The sequence below is a fragment of the Thamnophis sirtalis genome, unplaced genomic scaffold, assembly GCF_051295495.1.
Source record: "Thamnophis sirtalis isolate CommonGarterSnake01/CBP01778 unplaced genomic scaffold, rThaSir2_p1.2 scaffold_8, whole genome shotgun sequence".
NCBI classification, from domain to species: Eukaryota; Metazoa; Chordata; class Lepidosauria; order Squamata; family Natricidae; genus Thamnophis; species Thamnophis sirtalis.
This window is the reverse complement of record NW_028261388.1, coordinates 59609627-59624880: the sequence shown is the minus strand read 5'-3', so window position 1 is coordinate 59624880 and position 15254 is coordinate 59609627. Positions and strand designations below refer to the sequence as shown.

General features: G+C 43.6%; 1 protein-coding gene across 3 annotated transcripts in view; it reads right to left on the bottom strand.

The window, feature by feature from the left end:
- Window positions 1-184: 184 nt before the first annotated feature.
- The window catches only part of MED14 (mediator complex subunit 14), a 174422-nt gene continuing 159352 nt past the window's right edge, over window positions 185-15254 (bottom strand). For 2 of the 3 annotated variants that reach the window (XM_087721772.1, XM_087721773.1), the window contains exons 26-31: window positions 5862-6097; window positions 4575-4754; window positions 4006-4113; window positions 3782-3907; window positions 2966-3155; window positions 185-745 (exon numbers count right to left, since the gene is read on the bottom strand). In XM_087721772.1, the coding sequence (XP_087577898.1) occupies window positions 672-745; window positions 2966-3155; window positions 3782-3907; window positions 4006-4113; window positions 4575-4754; window positions 5862-6097 (914 nt within the window). In that variant the 3' untranslated portion in view covers window positions 185-671. The other variant, XM_087721774.1, reaches the window with a different exon arrangement.

The following is a 15254-nucleotide window of genomic DNA, read 5'->3' as shown; positions in this document are numbered from 1 at the left end:
AAAAAGGACCTGTTTCAAATTCGTCATTTAATGCATAAATTTAAAAAGCTCGGCAGAAGGTCCACTACTAGAACTCAAGGTAGCTGAAAGCAAGGTACTGTCTGAGAACCAATAAAGTTGAGGAAAAAAACAGCCATCCAGGTTTTTTTCCTATATAAATGTACATTTTAAAAGTAACTTTAACTTTATTTTTAAAAATCTAGTTTATTAAATATTGCTTTTGCGGACATGTTTATAACAAGTCCATTTTTAACATTCCAAAGCAGTAATATTAAAATACAGTTTCAATATAAAGTTTTTCATAGTTTTACAGTATTCAAAAAATGACAGCTCTGCTTTAAAAAAAGACTTACACCAAGACATCAGAAAAAAACATTTAAATAAACAAATTTGGCATTTTCATAATCTTTGAAGTATAAAACAGAATATTAACTCTTTACTTGCAAGAGGATACATAAATTTATTATGAGTCTGAAATGTAAAACATTTTAAGAGTGCTGTACCAAGAAAAAAAACAACTGATGAAAGTGCATCCCTGAAAGTAGGCCAATCCATTGTATTAGCTCTTTTAAAATTGTGACACGTGAAAATGTCTCTTCCATTCTAAGTAACCAAAGGCTTTATTTCAGAGTTTTTCCATTTCATCTCATTTTTACCCTTTGTATAAAAGCCTATGGGCGCCCACCAGGGGGCAATGTAAGGTTAGCCATTAAATCACGAACAGCTGCAAAGATTGTACACTCACCTAGAAAAAGGGAAAGAAAAAGAAGTTAAGAGAAGTGGATTACATTATGGCAGTGATCAATACAAAATGTAAACAACTAACAATAACAAACATACAATTTATGCACCATAAACAGAATTCCAATTGTCTATATTACTGCTTTATTCTAACTTACTAGAAAGTGTACAGTTGGTATCAAAAATAAAAGGTATGTCTTTTAAATACCAATTACTACATAATATGCACAAATATCATCCAAGCTAATGAGATTTTCTATATAGAAAAGACATTTAAGACATGCATTTAAAAGAGCCAAAAGCCAAACTGTTGGTTGTGGATTAGCAACCAAATTCTGTTTGGCTGTAAATATTTTTCTCAGTCTCCTATGTATACTATCCTGTGCTCCTTAAAGGAAATGTGAATGCTAAACTATATTGCCAAAGGATGACCAATTCATGCTAATAGTACTGAAGAACACACTTGACGACTATTAGAAAATGCAAAACAATTGGACAGCTATTGCTGGCATTGCTGTTAACAGTTACATTAACTATTAACCTCTGTAATATTTTTCAATTGAAAAAGTTATTAAATCAGAATAAGAAGTCAATAATATTTGGAATTGATTAGATCAACACTATACAAAACATAAAAAATCTCTAGGAGAACCCAGCACTTTTCTTGACAAGAGACTCAAAGACAAAAGAAAACCCACAATTTCAAAAGTAATAACTCAAGCAGAATGTTTTTATTTTTAACCTGGCAAAAACCCCACAAACTGTATGCCTACAGCTTTTGAAAATGCTGCTGTGTTTACTCTTTAAGGAATACAATCTGTGAAGCCTTTATAACACAGGAAGGTTTCTAGCAGAATATATAGGTTACTTAAATGTACACTGGGGTTCAACTTACTATTTTAAAATGACAAAGCAGTAAAAAGTAGCCATGGAGTTGTCTCAAAGCTTCCATTTAGAAGGCATGCATTATTTTGATGCCATCATGTTTTATAGCAATGTGGGAAAAGATGTTGCAAGTTTAAAACCATATATGCTAATTTTATTTTTTTCCAGTTTTGGTTAAGCCCCAAGTATGAGTCAGATGACCAATGCTCCACTAACTGTTCAATTACAAACTATAACTGCATTTTCCTTCCCAAAAGCATCACTGCTTAAGTAACTCACAGTTAAGCTACTCTCTGAAGCATGCATGAATTGCAGGTAGCCCACATATTCGTCCAAATGCTAGCAACTATTGCATGAATGTTGGATAATTCACCTTAAACCGTGGTGGAAGTATATGTCTTACTGTCCCAAAATCATTTACCTCCATGATGATCAGAGGTTCAGATGGAGTATTATCAAAAATAAAGGCAAGCATTTGAAGAGGCATCATCCATACCACCTGAATCCTATAAACTGCTTGCATATAGTTGTAGTGTATATAGTATAATTTTAGAATCTGTGCTCATCAGTATGATCATACTACCCTATAAAGCCAATATAATTATTTGTAATTTCAAACCAACTCTGAGAGATTAGTGCCTTGGGCAGAAATTGCAAACCCAAGAATAAAAATGTTGAAAAAAAGTGCATTTCAAAAGTTTCTAACACTTTTATTAAGGGAAAAGGAGAAACTGAATACAAAAGTATCTCACAGAAAAAAAGACAGCACAGAAGAGAAGATACAGTCAAGACAAGATGTTAGTTATGAAATACAGAAAATAAAGCTAGTACTATAATTTATAAATGTTACTTTATAAATAATTTATAAATCGGTCCATTTTGCTGGCTCACCAACTTTCCTTGAAAGAGTACAAATGAGAACAAGATAGGCAACCAGTCTCATAACAAATAAATTACAATAAATGGGAAAATATATTTCTATAGTGCAGGATGACTAACAAGTACTATATTTTACATAAGTATACACACCGAGTCACATGTTAATACTTAAAATAGTGTAACTATGACCACAGTAGTATAAGTCAAGTCATCAAATGCATTACACTTCCTTGGTCAATAATATAAAGTCCATGTCATGTCAATAATACAACCCTCTGACACCATGAAGCAGTATATACAGACAGTTTATCACGTACATGCATTAACTGAAAACAGATTTTAATAAAACCAATTAAGGCAAAGCAAGAGTCATGATAAAGTGCAATATTTAAAGTGTAATTGTTGAGATTCTGGCAACTCAAACATGCAGATGATTTGACCTACTGCACATGTACAGTACCTGGCCGTGGTGAATTCAGTTCTGCAAACCTCTTTAGAATATTGCTAACCATCATGGGAGCAGCAACTGAAGAGTTCTGCTGCCGGGGAATATCTGCCTGCTGTGTAGTACCTGAAGCCATGTCATAAATGATTGGAACGATTATGCTCATGGCTTCCTGTGGAACTGCAGATTTTTGTGTTAGCTGAAGCTGCCAAACAGAATATATACAATGATTACCATAGTAATTCTGCATCTATACAGTCTTTTAAGATCATAAATCTGATTTTGAATATTTAACTGCTGAATAATTCTAGTAAAGAATTACTAGAGATGTTCTTGGAAAAGCAAAATGAGCAAATAATGATACATGCACCATAATCTCATACAAATGATGTAATTTATGTATGTAATTGTATCATTTGTACTTGTATCATGATGCAGGTGCCATTTTACTATTGTTAGGGCTTGTTATAGTTGCTGGCAATAGCTATCTCTACATATACGAGGTTAAAAGGCTATGTTTCAAAAGAAAATAGATGCCTTTTAATTGATATTTTTTCCTGCTGCTTGGAATTCTGGAAGCTGTTGTCTATAAATGTATTAGTTTAGGGAAGGCAGCACTATCAGCACAAATTAAATAGGAACTATTTTTTTAATCTAAGTAACTAGACTAGTTCCAAAAAGGTTTTATGCTTCTTTCAAAAGATGTTATTAATAGAGATTATACTAGTCATACTTAAGCTAAGGTAAAGCAGTGAATTAACTTTATTACATGTGTTCTTAAAGACCACATCAAATAGAATCATCAGCATTAGAACCCGCAATTTTACTTACAAAGAACAACATTTTCGATTTCAGCACAACTGCAGGTGTTCCTGGAGGTGCAATTGGTGGAGCACTTGGAGGAATTGTCAAACAAAACTGTACATTCCATTTCAGCTGGCTTGCCTGATCAGGAAACTATTTAATAAAACATGCCATTGAAATAGATAAATAATCCACTTTCAATTTAAGTAGAAAAAATATTTGCAATAATGATGAGAACAAAATGGACTTACCAGTTCTAGTTTCATGATGTGTACACAATCCCGAAGAATATGTGTAGGGGCTCCCAATAGCTTGGTAAAGGCTATTAAAGTATTGGCTTTGAATGGTGGCCCTGCAACCTGCAATAAATGCAGTATTTTTATCATGTTTCGTAGGTAAGTGTTCCCTGGCTTTAACTCCAGAATAAATTGTAATTTATTTAATTAATAACATTGTGAACACTGTAGTTTAATTCAAAGGAACATCACGAAACTGGGAAAAGTTGGGTCAGTTACTCATGGTTGAATACAGCTTTTAAAATCTTTTTTCAATATTTGGCTACTCCTGGTCATGGAACAGTGGCTTCTGCTCTTTCTATGAAAATTAATTCAAAGACCTCTTACCATGAAAAATCACAGCACCCTAACTACTTTGTTCATTAAGCCCTCGGTTACATTACAACAGGGATGTCAAACTCACATCGTCTTGGGACTTTTTTTTTCTTCGCTAAACCAGGCATGGGCATGGCCACACCCATGACACACCCGTGGGCCAGGAGTTTGACAGCCCTGCATTACAATAACATTGGACAAATACATACCCTGGTTTCAAAAAATTTCTCCAAAACTTGCAATTCTTCTTGCTTCCACTGGCCTGCAGTTTCAGGTGCTACTTTTAGTTGCAAGGTCTGGTTAGTTTTGGGATTAAGGGCAACTCTACACTTCAGAGCATCTGTTTTGAACATGATCACTCCAGGTTCATTGGAATTGATAAGCTGCAACTGTTTTTTAAAAAAAAGCCAAAATATCTGATTGAAATGAAAGTTCTTATCCAAGCTTTATTATGATCTGAATAACAACAGAAAGTTTTATTTAAATGGAAATGAAAGGCATCATTGCTATTGTCTGATGAAATTGAACAGGTTCCTCTGTCAATAATTAATAATTAATAAGTTGCTTAATGATCAGTACAGTAGCTTTATAAAAATAACTTATCTGAACATTTAAACTCTGAAGAACTGCATACTGCTTTATACTCCTACCACAAGAAAATACTCTCCATCAAGTCAGCAGTGGGCATAGTCTATTTGATATCAAGGCAACACATATTTTTTCTCAACTTTTCAAATATGAAATATATCTTCGATAAAATTCTTATTTTGCTACTAATTATAACAAATTTATGATGACTTGGACAACAAACAAGTTTATGGAGGAGTCAGAATTTGGACAAAATGTTTCCAAATACAGATAGTCCTCAACTTATGACCACAATTGAGCCCAAAATTTATGTTGCTGAGTGAGAAATTTGTCAAGTGAGTTTTGCCCTATTTTACAACTTATTTTTACCACATTTGTTAAGGGAATCATTGCAGTTGTTAAGTTAGTAATAGGATTGTTAAATGAATCTCGTTTCTCCACTGACTTTTGCTTGTCAGAGTTGCAAAAGGGGATCACATCACCCCAGGACAGAAATGTGAATCAGTTGTCAAGCGTCTGAAAAATCATGTGACAATGATGATGATGCAATGGTCATAAGTGTGAAAAATGGTCATAGATCACTTTTTCAGTGCTGTTCTTCTAACTTCAAACAGTTACCAAGTGAACTGATGTAAGTCAAGGACTACCTGTATAAACACTAAACAAAATGTTTTCCAATTTGCATTCCTAGGAACTTTGGGATTTTTCAATAAAAGGACTGGTAATATAGTAGTGGATGAGCCACATTTGGGATAAACATATATTGTTTCATATGATTCCAAACAATTTAAAACATGGTTTCCAAATGTACAATTTCTACTTCCATGCATACTGAAGCTAGGAGAAAAATGAAGCTTTGCCTTTCAGCAACTGCTTAATGGAATTAAATTTTTTAATCCTATTGGTACCGTTTCCTGCTGAATAATCCTTTGGAGATGCCTCCTCATAATAACCGATCCAAGAAAACGTTCAAGTGGTGAACAAAGATAACTTCCTGCAAGTCCTGGCATGAGACCAGGGGTTGGTGAGGGCAGCAATAAAACATTCAAGGCACTGTGAGTGAGAATTGTTGGTATGGATGCAGCCCAGGAACGGTGAGGTAGTTTACGTGGTGGAGGCATATTGGTTGGCACTGCTTGAGAACCTAATAAAAACAAAGATGAATTTCACAAGATTCTGCCTCTGTTTCCTATAACACCAGCAATTCTTCAGTTTGATCCCAGTCTTACTCAGACATACTAAAAATCTGGATGACTGTGTAATTATTATTACAATAACATTTTTTTAAAAAATTGTACGTATAACAGCCTGATATTATTTTGTATATAACCAAAATGATGAAAACCTTATCAACAAATTTTCAACTTTGGAGGCTGAACAGAATGACTATTGGCTTACCTGAAAGATAGTTCTCTGTGTGCTGTGGGAGAGTCCAAACATGGGTTAAATTAGTCTGGCTGCCCAAGGACTGAGTTCAAATTTCTTTAACCATGCCTCCTGTTCCTCCTTAAGGCCAATTTTTCAATGATTGTTGGGTCCAGAGAGATGCGATGAGATGGCATGGAAATCTTCTGGTACCCTGGACCCAAACAAGACCCTGGGCGGAGTTGGACTCTCCCACAGTGCACAGAGAACAACCCTTCTGGTAAGCCAATAGTCATTCTCCTGTGCGCTGCTTGGAGAGTCCAAACATGGGACCTATCCAAGTTATTTGTCACCAGGGCGGATAGAAGGTCTGTCCAGGGGTTCAGCCATGGAGTGTACCCACTGTAGCACTCTTCTGCCAAATGAAGCCTCAGCTGAGGCAAATGTGTCTATTTTATAATTCCAAACAAACGGAGAGGAGGACAACCATGTCGCTACCCTGCAGATATCCTCTATTGTTGCCTGGGTTGGCCAGGCAGCCTTTTTGGAGGCGCTCCTCCTGGAGTGAGCAGTGATACAGTGTGGAACCGTCCTTGACTGCTGCTCATACGCCAAGGCGATGCATACTCTCAGCCATCGGCCGATGGTTGATGATGAACTTTCCGCCACATAGACCCTAGCTGGAACAACACGAAAAGTGCCTCAGATCTGCAAAAATCCACTGTTCTCCTCACACATCTACACAGAGCCCACCTGAGATCCAGAGTATGCTAGGTACATTCCCTGGGGTGTCTTTGTCAGCACCCCTTCATTGGATAATCAGGAAAGAAAATCACAAGACTCCATTGATAGAAATCAAGTGTACTTTTACTAATTATAAATGAACAGCATAGCAAAGCGAGGGTCTGATTATTTAGGCGTGAAAGCAAATGATATATTGTATAACCCATTCCCCACCCCTTGGCATCCCATGCACAGTCCAATCATAATTCTCCCAAATGTCAGGTGCGAGATAACTTCGAAAGGCATCACCAAGATGGAATGTCGGTGCCGTTGGCCTTGGCGGGAAACCTCCTCCGCATGCGCAGTAAGACGGGCAGTAGAAACTCCAGAATCATCCTCCAGCACAACAATCAGTCCCCACCCAAATACCATGCCCTCCCTCCCTGTTTCAATGGCAGCCGAAGCAGCAGCAAAGCAGAGGCTGACATCCGGCCCTCCTCCGGAAAAAGGCAGTCAGACCTGGAAAACGACAAAACACAAACAGACGAACAACAAAAAACGGAAAAAGAAAAAGGGGGGGAGAGAGAAAAAGTCAGGAAGTAGGGAAAACTAGGGCTTGTCAGGATAAGCAGAACAGAACTGGTGGAGCAGCTCGGGGGCACGGACATGAGACTTATCCACCCACTCGGCATGAGATGGGGGAAAATACTTCCAAGCCACCAGGCACTGAATTCGATTCCGCCGTCTGCAAGAGTCCAAAATTTCTCGAACCTCAAAATGTTGTTCACCATCAATCAATAGGGGGGCAGGTGGCAGATCCACCGGCGGACATAAAGATGAAAAACGAACAGGCTTAATGAGATTAACGTGGAAAACAGGATACACACGGTTGAGGTGCTTGGGCAGCTGCAAGTGAACTGAAACAGGATTGATGACCTTGATGATGGGAAACGGACCCACATACTTAGGCCCCAACTTCTTGGATTTTTGTGTAGTTTGAAGGAACTTTGTGGATAGATAAACTTGATCTCCCACCTTGTAATCATAAGATTTAGCACGCTTCTTATCAGCCTGCTTCTTATGCGCGCGATGCGCAGAGTCTAAAGCTCGAAGTGCCAAAGGCCAAACATGCCGTAAACACTCACTCCACTCAGAGATCGATGAAACCTGCAGCTGCTCAAGAAGGACTTCGGGAATAGGAACAAAATCCTGGGCAAACACCACCTGGAAAGGGGTGAAACCAGTGCTGCTATGTACAGAATTATTATAAGCCACCTCCGCAACAAGTCCACCCAATCATCTTGCTGGTAGTTGATGAAACAACGTAAATATTGCTCCAGAACAGAATTAGTCCTCTCACAAGCCCCATTAGTCTGAGGGTGATAGGCGGAGCTTAAGCCCTGGGTGGAGCCAATGCGCTTAAGAAATTCTTTCCAGAACACTGAGGTGAATTGCACGCCCCTATCAGAAATGATGCGATCAGGCACTCCGTGCAAACGGTAAATGTGAGAAATGAATAGTTTAGCGAGGGCTTTCGCAGAAGGAATCCTTGGGCAAGGTATAAAATGAACTTGCTTGGAGAACAAGTCAGTAACCACCCATATGACTGTGTGCCCCTGGCTCTCAGGAAGTTCGACAATGAAGTCCATAGAAATCTCCTTCCACGGGGCAACAGGGTGAGCTACAGTCTGGACCAAACCCTGTGGTTTTCCAGGCGGGCGTTTAGCAGCTGCACAAACGGGACAGCTGGCGACATAAAGCTCAATGTCCTTTTTCAAAGAGGGCCACCAAAACTGCCATTTTACAAGATGCAGTGTCTTCACGAATCCAAAGTGCCCCGCTAACCTGGAATCATGAGCCCGTTGGAGAACCACTAGACGAAGAGAGGTAGGGACGTAAAGCTTCGCCCCAATCCATGGCAAATCATCCCTCATGGTGCATTCACTTTGATGCTGCTGGAACCAATCATCATGAGGAAGGGCCTTCTTGAGGTCGGAAAGAAAATCTTGAGACACGTCTACCTTAGAGCGTGTTTGTTGTCTAGTAACCACAGGAGCAGCGAGGCTTGACGTGGGAACAACGGTCTGGACAACGCTGAGCTTAGAGCAGTTGTACTGAGGGAGTCTGGACAAAGCATCAGCCATGAAGTTCTCCCCCCCCCCCCCCGGGATGTACTTCAGGGTGAAATTAAAACAATTGAAATGTTGAGCCCAGCGCATCTGCTTAGGGGAAAGCCTCCTGGGAGTTCTCAAAGCCTCCAAATTCTTATGGTCAGTCCACACCTCAAACAGGTGCTTAGCGCCCTCCAGGAAATGGCGCCATGTGGCCAAAGCCCAACGAACAGCAAATGCTTCTTTCTCCCAGATCACCCAACGTCTTTCTGTGTCAGTGAGTTTACGAGAGGTGTATGCACAAGGTTGTAATTTACCTTGGTCGTTGGTCTGAAGTAATACGGTCCCCACCGCCACATCGCTGGCATCAGCTTGAACTACGAACGGCTTGTCCATGTCCGGGTGCTTCAGAACCGGCTCCTCGGCAAAAAGTTGTTTCAACTTCTCAAAAGCAGCTTGACACTCAATGGTCCAATTCAATGGCTTGCTAGGCTTGGGTTTCGGCCCACCTTTGAACTTTAACAAATGAGTGATGGGAAGTGCAATTTTGGCAAAAGAAGGGATGTACTGACGATAGAAATTGGCAAAACCCAAAAACTTCTGCAACAGCCTGTGTGTACGAGGCGCCTCCCACTCAGTGACCGCTTTGACTTTAGCGGGGTCCATCTCCACACCTGCGTGGGAGATACGATAGCCAAGGTAGTCTATTTTCTCCTGGTGAAATTCACATTTGGACAACTTGGCATAAAGCTCCGCGGCCCGGAGTTTCTTTAGTACTGTGCGGACCAACTTGATGTGTTCGTCACGTGTTTGCGTGTAAATAAGGATATCATCCAAATATACGATAACGCCCTTGTAGAGGTGGTCATCCAAAACCTCATTAATTAACTGCATGAAGACTGCAGGTGCCCCCTGCAGGCCAAACGGCATTACACGGAACTGGAAACAACCCAGGGGGCAGTTGAAAGCAGTTTTCCACTCGTCTCCCTCCTTAATCCGGACCCTATAGTATGCCTCCCGTAAGTCCAGTTTAGTAAAAATGCGGCCCTTCCCCAGCTGGGCCAGCATATCCTTCATCAGAGGCAAAGGGTAGAGATTTTGGGATGAGATCGAATTAAGATTTTTAAAATTCACACAAAGACGAAGAGAGCCATCTTTCTTTTCTCTGAATAGTGCAGGGGCAGCCACCTTGGGTCTGGCTGATTCAATGAAGCCCCTCTCCAAGTTCTTGTCAATAAACTTCCTCATCTCCTCCATCTCCCTGGGTGACATAGAATATATTTGGGGTTTTGGAAGCGCTACCCCAGGCAACATCTTGATGGTGCAATCAGTGGGCCTGTGGGGTGGAAGCTTATCGGAAGATTTTTCACTAAAAACTACTCTCAGGTCCCAATATTCTTTTGGAATCTTCTCCTCCCCCTCAATTCTCTCCTGGCCCCTGGTGACCAAAGTGGGGTTGGAGCCAGCAGGCTCTGAGGCTTCGACCTTCCCGTCTGGGGCTGTGCTGGTTTGAATGCACAGCCACTCCTCCCTCCAGTTAATGCGAGGGTTCCATTTACGAAGCCAGGGGAGTCCCAAAATAAGGGGTCTGTCCATCCCAGGTGCCACAATAAAAGAGATTAACTCTAAATGGGTTCCCATCTTCATTTCTAGAGGTTCAGTGTAAAAATGGGCTGGGCCCCCACCTGCAATGAACCCATCGATCTGGCAAAAAACAATAGGGGTTTTCAAAGTCCTCAACTTCAAGCCCAATTTCTCCACCATTGCTGGACTAATCATACATCTGGAGCAGCTGGAGTCTAGGAGAGCTGAAAGCTGCTCCATCTCAACAGCAGGTGGCACCCTTAGCTCAATTGGGATTAACATGGGGCCTTTATTTGAACTCACCCAACGAGGCAAGGTGTTGTCATCGGATTCATCAGAGGAGCTGGTGGTCACGTCCGCTTCCTCCTCCACCTCCGGCTGGAAACACTGGGGAACATTCTCAGCAGCGTACGCAGCCTCTTTCTTCTTCCCCGGGGCCTTGCCTGCCTTTCCCTCCCTCTTGGTAGGGGGTGGAGCGGTCTGGGCTAGTTTAACGCGGCAATCCACGGCGCGATGGCCTCCCTTTCCACAACGGAAGCACGTGAAAGGCTTGATCTTGCTGGCGGAGCTTCCCCTCCCTTCACTCCTGATGCGAAACGGGGCTTGGGCAGGGGGGGGGAACCTCTCCGCTTCTTTCTCTTTTGCACGTTGAAGTCTAACCAAATCTAACTCAACGTCTGCTGCATTTTCACACCAAGCAACAACTCGTCTGGGAAGGTGTCTGTTAATGCATTGCTGGTAAATGTCCTCATTCAATCCCAAGGCAAACTGATCCAGGAGGGCCTCTTCTGACCACCCCCTCATATATGCTGAAAGCTGTTGAAACTCCTGAACATATTCAGCCACTGGTCTATTTCCCTACTTTAGGGCCATAAAATTCACCTTCCCGCGTTTCTCAATCAGCGGGTCATCAAACCTCCTCTTCAGTGCAGCCATAAAGTCATTAAAATTCCTCAGGAGAGGGGAATTGCATTGGTGTAAGCTCACCATCCAATCGGCCGCCTTTTCTTCCAAAGAAAGCAAAACCATCCTCACTTTCATCTCATCGGTTTCTAAATCCGGACCATATATTTCCATATAATTCCAAATTTGAATGATGAAAAGGCCCAACCTCTTGGGATCACCGTTATATTTTACTGTTAAGGGAGGGACTTTTGCCATTCGGCATCTTCTGGGGGCCCCCCCTACTCTGGCAGCAGCCCTGGCTGGGGGGGGGGAGGAGGCTGGTTCTGGGTTTCCTTGCTCCCAACCTCCCTCGGCCTCTTCACCCTCCCTAAATTTATGCATGGGGTACCTTTGTTCAAATTCTTCCGTTTGCTCCCTTTCCATTGCTCTCCCTCGGGTCTTCCGCTCGGTCATAGCTTCCCCCCATTCAGCTGTTTGTTTTTTTCAGTCTCCTTCTGGTGACTCCTGCATCCAATTCTTCAGAATCCTCTTTTTGCCCAACTCCCAAAGTCCATTGGGGGCGAACCGTAGGCTCTTCTACTCTTAGGCCAGCCAGCCTTTCAGGTAAAGATGGGTCTGCAGTTGCCCCTTCAGTCTCCTCTTCATCGCTCGCATGCAATGACATTTTTCTTTGTTCCTTCTTGTGAGTACACCCCCCACGGTAGGTTGAAACTCCTGGTGGGGTGTGTGAGACTTCGCTTAATTGTCAGCACCTCTTCATTGGATAATCAGGAAAGAAAACCACAAGACTCCATTGATAGAAATCAAGTGTACTTTTACTAATTATAAATGAACAGAAGCGTAGCAAAGCGAAGTCTGATTATTTAGGCGCGAAAGCAAATGATATATTGTATAACCCATTCCCCACCCCTTGGCATCCCATGCACAGTCCAATCATAATTCTCCCAAATGTCAGGTGCGAGATAACTTCGAAAGGCATCACCAAGATGGAATGTCGGTGCCGTTGGCCTTGGCGGGAAACCTCCTCCGCATGCGCAGTAAGACGGGCAGTAGAAACTCCAGAATCATCCTCCAGCACAACAATCAGTCCCCACCCAAATACCATGCCCTCCCTGTTTCAATGGCAGCCGAAGCAGCAGCAAAGCAGAGGCTTTGGGCAAAAGTCCGGTAATACCACCTCTTGCGCTCTTGGCAAAAGTCCGGTAATACCACCTCTTGGGCCGTGGGCAAAAGTCCGGTAATACCACCTCTTGTGCTCTGTGGAACCAAATGTTAATTTTGGGTATAAATGAAGGGTCCAAGGGAAGCACAACCCTGTCAGGATGAATAATACATAAATCATCTCGAACCAATGGGGATAATGTCAGGGCCTGTAGGACCACAGAGAGCTGCCAAGTGGGGCAGCAATGAACCACTGGGGGTCCTAGATTGGAGGTGTCCTTAAGGAAGCTACACACCTTGGAAGTCTGCTGAGAGGCTGGGACAAATGGCCTGACCAAACTGTAGACAACGCAGCTACGTGGCAACGGAGGGTATTTGGGGCAGGGCCTCTATCTAGGCCCTCCTGCAGGAAGTCTAAGATGCGCGGAACAGATGGCGTGACCGGATTGATATCATCGGTGGAACACCAAGTGGACCGGGTGGACAATGGCCCCGTGGCTGAGGGAGACCTGGCCTTGAGGGATGCACCATGGAGGCACTGACAAGGTCGGCATACCAGGACCTCTTGGGCCAATGCAGAGCCACCAGGAGTACCTCTGCCGCTTCTACGATGATCTTGCGGACTACTTGCAGAAGCAGAGACAGAAAGGCATACAGGAATCTCAGGGGCCATCTGCAACGGAGAGCATCCATCCCCTCCGCCCAGGGGGAGCGAAAGCGGGAGAAGAAGTGGGGAAGCTCCTGGCTGGTAAAGAGGTTGATTACCGGGACTCCGAATCTCTGGGACAGCTGGTGAAAGAAATTCGGGGGCAGGCACCACTCTGAGTTGTCTATGGTGGTCATGCTCAGCCAGTCCACTTGAGTGTTGTCCACCTCTGAAATGTGGTCTGCTCTAATCGACTCGAGGTGTCGCTCCGCCCATCTGCCCAGGGCCTCTCCCTCCGCCGTGAGGGATCGGGATCGCGTGCCCACTTGGTGGTTGATATGGGCCTTGGTGACCACATTGTCCATCATCACCAGGATGTGCTTGTGTTGAATGTCCTCCTGGAAATGACGTAGAGTGCTGCTCTCAGCCAGTTGATGTTGCAAGCTGACTCTTCCCGAGACCACCTACCCTGAGTCACTTGATGGCCGAAGTGAGCGCCCCAGCTGAACAGACTGGCATCTATTGTTACCACCAGTCGATCTGGCTCCTTGAACAGGTGACCTTTTTTCATGGACAGCAATAGCCACTACCGAAGGGAGCATGGTGGCCTGCAGATCACAGGCTGCCTGTTTCCTGGATGACGACTGAATGTGTATATCGTCTCACCAGCTCCTTCTGAGAGATGCTGCAATAACTGAGAGAAATTTGGTGAAGGTGAAGGTCCTGGCGGCCGACGACAGGCGAAGGGCATGGCCCTGAATTGATAGTGTCAGCCTGTGTAAAAGAACCTCAGGAACCTTTGATAATGAGTCCGAATTGGTTTATGTAGGTATGCCTCCCTTAGACGTGAGAAGGTCCCCCTGCCTTATCCCTGCAAGGATGGTTTGCAGGGATTGCATTTTTAACCTCCTGTAGGTCAGGTGGTAGTTGAGGTTCTTTAGATCCAATATTGCTCTCCCCCCATCCACCCCGAGCTCTTCGGTACCGAGAAGAGGATGGAGTAGAATCCCTTCCGTTCTTGACCTACCAGTACCAGAAAGCAGATTTAAAACCACATCATGCACCCAATCTGGTCGGGGCTGGACCTCAGCCATGAGGTCAACAGCCCCAGGCCTGCTGGAATAGCCAGGTTTTGATAGCCTTTCAGAAGGCCATCTCTGGAGGTAGTTCATTCCATAGGGTCGGAGCAGCTACAGAGAAGGCCCTCCCCTGGGGGACAGCCAGCCAACATTATCTGGCTGACGGCACCTGGAGAAGGCCCACCCTGTGCGATCTGAGCCGAGGTGGCGCAGTGGTTAAATGCAGCACTGCAGGCTACTTCAGCTGACTGCAGTTCAGCAGTTCGGCGGTTCAAATCTCACCGGCTCAGGGTTGACTCAGCCTTCCATCCTTCCGAGGTGGGTAAAATGAGGACCCGGATTGTTGTTGCGGGCAATATGCTGACTCTGTAAACCGCTTAGAGAGGGCTGAAAGCCCTATGAAGCGGTATATAAGTCTAACTGCTATTGCTAACTGCTATTGCTATCTTATCGGCCGGTGGGAGGTATGCGGCAGTAGGCGTTACAGTAATCCAGTCTTGAGATGACAAGGGCGTGAGTGACTGTCTGAAGTGCCTCCCGGTCTAAATAGGGTCGCAACTGGTGCACCAGGCGAACCTGGGCAAAGGCCCCCTTGGTCACGGCCGACAGGTGATGTTCTAATGTCAGCTGCGGATCCAGGAGGACCCCCAAGTTGCAGGCCCTCTCTGAGGGGTGTAAATTTTCACCCCCCAGGATTAGGGATGGACTATCTGGGCTGTCCTTGGG